Source organism: Coloeus monedula (genome assembly GCF_965178545.1).
Source record: "Coloeus monedula genome assembly, chromosome: 1".
NCBI lineage: Eukaryota > Metazoa > Chordata > Aves > Passeriformes > Corvidae > Coloeus > Coloeus monedula.
Window position 1 is genome coordinate 7,742,684 of NC_138781.1, and position 5,481 is coordinate 7,748,164.

General features: G+C 55.2%; 1 protein-coding gene across 1 annotated transcript; it reads left to right on the top strand.

Moving 5' to 3' along the window:
- Nucleotides 1–861: 861 nt before the first annotated feature.
- Nucleotides 862–3,470, top strand: EN2 (engrailed homeobox 2; the record flags this gene model as incomplete). The annotated part of the gene is made up of 2 exons (XM_082293500.1): nucleotides 862–1,408; nucleotides 3,154–3,470. 2 exons carry the CDS (start codon nucleotides 862–864, stop codon nucleotides 3,468–3,470), a joined length of 864 nt encoding a protein of 287 aa, XP_082149626.1.
- Nucleotides 3,471–5,481: the final 2,011 nt, after the last annotated feature.

A 5,481-nucleotide genomic window follows, 5' to 3' on the forward strand; every position in this document is an offset into this window, starting at 1 on the left:
CGGGCTTCCATTGGCCCGAGGCACGTGTCGGAGCGCCCGGGCCGGCGACGTCAGCGGCGGGGGCCCCGTTAAAACCTAAAGGACAACAACCCGAGTGGAAGTGCCCGGGCGCGGCGGCGGCGGCCGCAGGGGCGTAGCGCGGCGCAGGGCGGGCGGCAGGGCAGGGCGGGACGCCCCCCCACCCGCGGCGGCCCCCGCATGTGCGGGCGCGGGGCGGCGCGGGGCGAGGCGCTGCCGGCCGGAGCCCCGCGGGGCGCCCCTCACCGCCCTGCCCTCCGCGGGACACCGGCTGCTGAGAGCCCGCCTACACCCCGCCCCGACACCGGCGCTTCGGTTTTGCTCTTACACCCCCCCTCCGCTCCCCAATTATTATTATTTTTATTATCACTAATTTTTCCTCCGCGGATGAGGCGCGGCGGCGGCGGCCGGGGGAGCAGGCGGCAGCGCGCCGCGGGACCGAGCGGCTGAGCGGCGGCGGGAGGAGGCGAGCGGCGGCGGGAGGACCGGAGCCCCTGTGTTTTCATTTTTTGGCAAAGTTGGAAGTGGTGCAGGCTCGGCTGCTGGCTTGCGGGTCTCCCTTCATTTGTCTCTTAATTTTTTTTTTAATTACTCTTAATTTTAATTTTTTTTCTTTTTTTTTTTTTTTTCAAACTCTGGATTTTGAATGCCGGGCGAAGCCAGGAGAAACGAAAGCAAATAGACACCTGTGTGTGCGTGTATATATATATATATATAAAAATATATATATTAAAAAATTAAAATAAAGAACAACCGACTGCAGCAGCAACAACAGACAGCGCTCGGCAGCGCCCGGTCGGCGGCGGGCGGGCAGCGGAGCCGTCGGCGGGGCGGCCGCGCAGCATGGAGGAGGGCGGCCGGAGCCCCCGGGAGGAGGCGGCCGAGCCGCAGGAGTCCGGCGGCGACGCGGAGCCCGGCGGCGGCGGCGGCGGGCGGCGGGGGCTGCTGCTCCCCCCCGGTGACCCCCCACACCCCCACCCGCATCCGCACCGCATCACCAACTTCTTCATCGACAACATCCTGCGGCCCGAGTTCGGGCGGAGGAAGGAGGCGGGCGGCCCCGGCGGAGAGCCCCGGCGGCCCGGCGCGGAGAGCCGCCGCAGCCCCGCCGCGGCGCCGGCCCCCGGGGCTCCGCTGCCCGGCAGCGGGGCGGGCTCGCCGGGCCGGGGGGAGGGCGGCCCCGCCGGGCTGGCCCTGCACGGCGCCGCCAAGAAGGGGGGGGACCCCGCGGCGCTGGAGGCGGCCCTGAAGGCGCGGGGGCTGAGCGGCGGCGACCTGTCGGTGAGCTCGGACTCGGATAGCTCCCAGGCCAGCTCCAACGCCGGGAACCAGCCCATGCTGTGGCCCGCCTGGGTGTACTGCACGCGGTACTCGGACCGGCCCTCCTCAGGTAAGCGCTGCCCCGTCGCAGCCCCGCTCCCCGGCGCCTCAGCCCCTTCCCTGGGGTCCCCGGACCGCCTCCGCCCGCCCGCGAGGCCGGGAAGCGGCGGGGAAAAGATCCCGCTCCCCTTTCCCTCTCAGTCTTCTGGCTCTTTTTTCTGTTTGGGCTTTGATTTTGTGGGGGGGGTTTGTTTGGTTTTTTTTGGGGGGGGGGGAGGGGAGTGGGGGGTGGGCGAGTCACTTAAAATGCGTGAAGATGAAGGGGCGGCTGGGGGTGCGCGGAGCCCCAGGGACGAGGAGGGAACGGGGGTCCCTCCCTCCGTCCCTGCCGCTGCGGAGGAGCTGAGGCCGCCTGGGCTCGGGGCATTTCCCACCAACAGACGAGTTTTATCAAAGAGGGAGGAAAAAAATCTGGCTTCGGGCTCCCCGCTCATCCTCTCGGCGAGCTCTCCTTTTCCCTGCCGGGAACCCCTCCCGTGCTGGGTTTTGGGAAGGGGAGGTGGCATTTCTATAGGCCTCGCCTTGTTTTGATGAGTCCTTTTTGGCCAAAAACAATCCGCGATCGTTTATTTCTCCAAAAGAGGCCTCCAAGCGGCCGCCGTTTCGTTTCTTTCTTTTAATTTCCCCCCATATGCTGTAGGTTAGCTCTGTGGGGGCAAGAGGACATTTCCAAGAGCCGGGAAACTTCTTTGGCGGAGTCCGTCCTTTGGCAAAGGCTTGGGCAGAACGTCCTGAAATTATCTTAAAAAAAAAAAAAAAAAATTAAAAACCCCAAAAAATAAAAAGCAGGGGATAAAATGTCCTTTTGCTACCGCGGGGACAGGAGGGCTGGCTTCGGCAGATCGGTAAAACCCTGGTTAAAAACAAGTAGAAAGCACTGGAGGAAGGCATGGAAAACACCAGTCAGGAGATCTGCTCCCAGGGAGAAGAAAAAATATGGGTCTTTCTCTTACAAAAGCGGCGAGGTAGGATTTTCGCCCGGGAGCCGGCTAGCTGACGAAGGGATCGTAAAACGAGATGAAAATTAGTTCGTAATGTCTGAAAACAAACTCTTACTCAGAGGTAATATTCAGAGCTGAATTGGAATTTACTCCATTGTTCTCCAGTGCTCTCCTTTGTTAATATTTAATTAACATACATCCTCACAATGGCTCGGCCCGGGCAGAAAAGGCTCCTTGTGCTGCCGAGAATAATATTCCCGAGAATAATCCCGGCGATTCGGATCGGGCCGCGCAGCGCCATATGGGCACTGCAGCGGAGAGGACGAATGCTTCTGGCCAAGTAAACTGGAAGAGAATTTCCACTAGAATTTTTATCGTGACTCACCGAAAAAAAAAAAAAAGTAGAAAAAGTAAAGAGGTTTTCTTAAAAAAAAAAAAAAAAAAAAAATCTGTTCAGGGTATAAAATTTAGCTCCGTGCCGCTGCTCCTGGTGCAGGCTTTGCTTGCCGGGGATTCTTGGGACACAGAGGGTCGGTGGCTGCGTTTCTGGCTGGGGAGGAAGGGGCCGCGGGGGCGGGGGGGGGCAGCCGGGCAGCGAGCGGGGGCGCGGGGGGCTGCGGGGGCGCCGGGGGCTGCGGCTCCCGCTCCGCCGCCTCCCGAGCATCCCCAGCGGAGGCACAAAGCGGGGCTGCTTCCCTCCGAGGAGCTGGTGCTGCCAGAGCGTGGGTGCCCCCCACGCGGGAGCGCGCCCGGCGCGGGGCCGCCCGCAGCAGAGCGTGGCGGTGTCGGTGCCTCTCCTCTCTCCCGGCCGTAGGTCCCCGCTCCCGCAAACCAAAGAAGAAGAACCCCAACAAGGAGGACAAGCGGCCACGCACCGCCTTCACCGCCGAGCAGCTGCAGAGACTCAAGGCCGAGTTCCAGACGAACCGGTACCTGACGGAGCAGCGGCGGCAGAGCCTGGCCCAGGAGCTCGGGCTCAACGAGTCCCAGATCAAAATCTGGTTCCAGAATAAACGAGCCAAGATCAAGAAGGCGACGGGCAGTAAGAACTCCCTGGCAGTGCATCTCATGGCCCAGGGGCTCTACAACCACTCCACCACGGCGAAAGACGGCAAGTCGGACAGTGAATAGCCAAGGGAAAGGGGGGCTGGGAGGGAAGCGAGGGAGGGAGGGGGGAGGCAGGGGTGGGGGGGCTGTTTGCAGTCAAAGTTTATACAATGCAATAATTTAATTAAAAAAATAAAAAGAAACATAAGGGCCAGTGTATAAAGATTATACCAGCATTAATAGTGAAAATATTGTGTATTAGATATAATTCTGCAATATTCTATGTATATATAATTTACAGGTAAGGTGGTGTAAAAATCCAAGATATCTGATTATAATTTTTTTTAAATTTTTTTTGTTGGTTGGTTGGTTTTGGTTTCGGGGGTTTGGGCTTGTTTGGTTTCGTTGTTTTTTTTGATTTTTTTTTTTGGTTGTATGGAGTTTTTAGATGCTGTCTTTACGATTTTTTTTTTAAGCTTAAGTTACTTTTTTTATAGACTTAAGCGCAGTTTTAATGGACATTGGACGCTGTTTTTTGAAATTCAAAAAAAAAATTAAAAACAACTTTTGCTGAAGTCCAAAGATTTTTATTGCTGCATTTCACACGACTGTGAACCGAATAAATAGTTCTCCTATTTGTTCTATGAGTTTAAACTTTTTTTCACCCCACCCCTAACTTTTTCTCTTTTTTTTTCCTTTTTTTTCTTTCCCTTTTTTTTTTTTCTTTTTTTTGGATGATGTAGTGGTTTTTTGGTTTGGTGGCTTTTTTTGGCTTTTGTTTGGAGTTGGGGTGTCTGGGGTTGATTTTGGGGATAGACGAGGAGAATTAAATTTTAAAAGAAAGAAAAATATAAGTAACGTTAGGGAAACAAATCTCAAAGCACCGTCTCGAAACATGCCCGGAGGCCTTTCCTGAGCCTCTACTCCTTCATCACCGCCAGCGAGAGCCACGGGCGTCCGTGAATGCGGAATGCAGGCGTGGATGCGGGATAGAGATGGGGTTAGCACCCCCCCCTTCCAACTTGTTGGGAAAACTTCGGGAACCCCGTCTCCGAAGAGCGGGAGCCCCTCCGGGATACTGCTCCCTCACGGCCCCCCTGCCCCTCCGCGGAGGGCAGCCGAGGGATGGGACCCGGCTCCGCTCCGGCACCACCTCCCCGAAACATTTGGGAGCGTTTTAGCCCCCCCTCCCCCCCAAAAGTACCATTTTCAGTTGTTCCTTCCCCTCCGCAGCGCGGTCCCCGCTGGCGCGACGCTCCGTGGCAGCGTGCGGGTGGGTGCTTCTCCCCACACCCCCCTTCCTCACGCAGACACCTCCCTGTAATCGGAGTTTTTGGGGGGTTCGAGGCGCTGTGCTGCGTTGAACCCGTTTGTCCCGGAGCGTGGGGTCCCTCTGCCTGCTCCGGAGGGGGGATTTGTCCCGCGTGGGCCTGGGTGTGCGTGGGCGGCTGCTCAGGAACGGGTTCTCCTGCGACGCTGTTTGTGGGGGGGAATAACTTCTCGCTTTGCCTTAAAACCTCTTTATTTTGCAGCTCTAATAGATACACACTGTACATAGTAGTATAAAATTAAAAAAGAAAAAAAAAGAAAGGAAAAAAAAAAGAAGGAAAGAATCCAGCTATAAAATAAAAACTGTAATTTTAAATTCTGTGAATAACCATCAGCTGCTTAGGAGCCAGGATTAAATGACTTTGCCTTTTAGCAAGAAAGCAAAGGATTTTTTTTTCTTCTCTCCAGTTTATAAAACATGTGCATTTTACAATTGCAGTATCAAATATTTATAATCGGATGAAATATGAATGTTTCTATTTACAACTGTGTTCTCAACATTGTGAACATTCTCGCTGCATTTTGTGTGTTTCGATTCTCGAGGACTGCATTAAATAATTAAAAAAACCCAACCAAACAACCCCCTTTATTACGAAATCAAACCCGTGGCACTCAGACGTTACAATGGAGCTACTCGGGAATATGTATTCCTAAATGTTCATTCAGCCTTTAGACTGCACTTCTGAGCGGTGGAGCTGGAATTAGAAGTATTTCGTAGTTTCAACTCTTTACGGGGGTGGGGTTGGGGCGGTAAAATCCGTGGCGA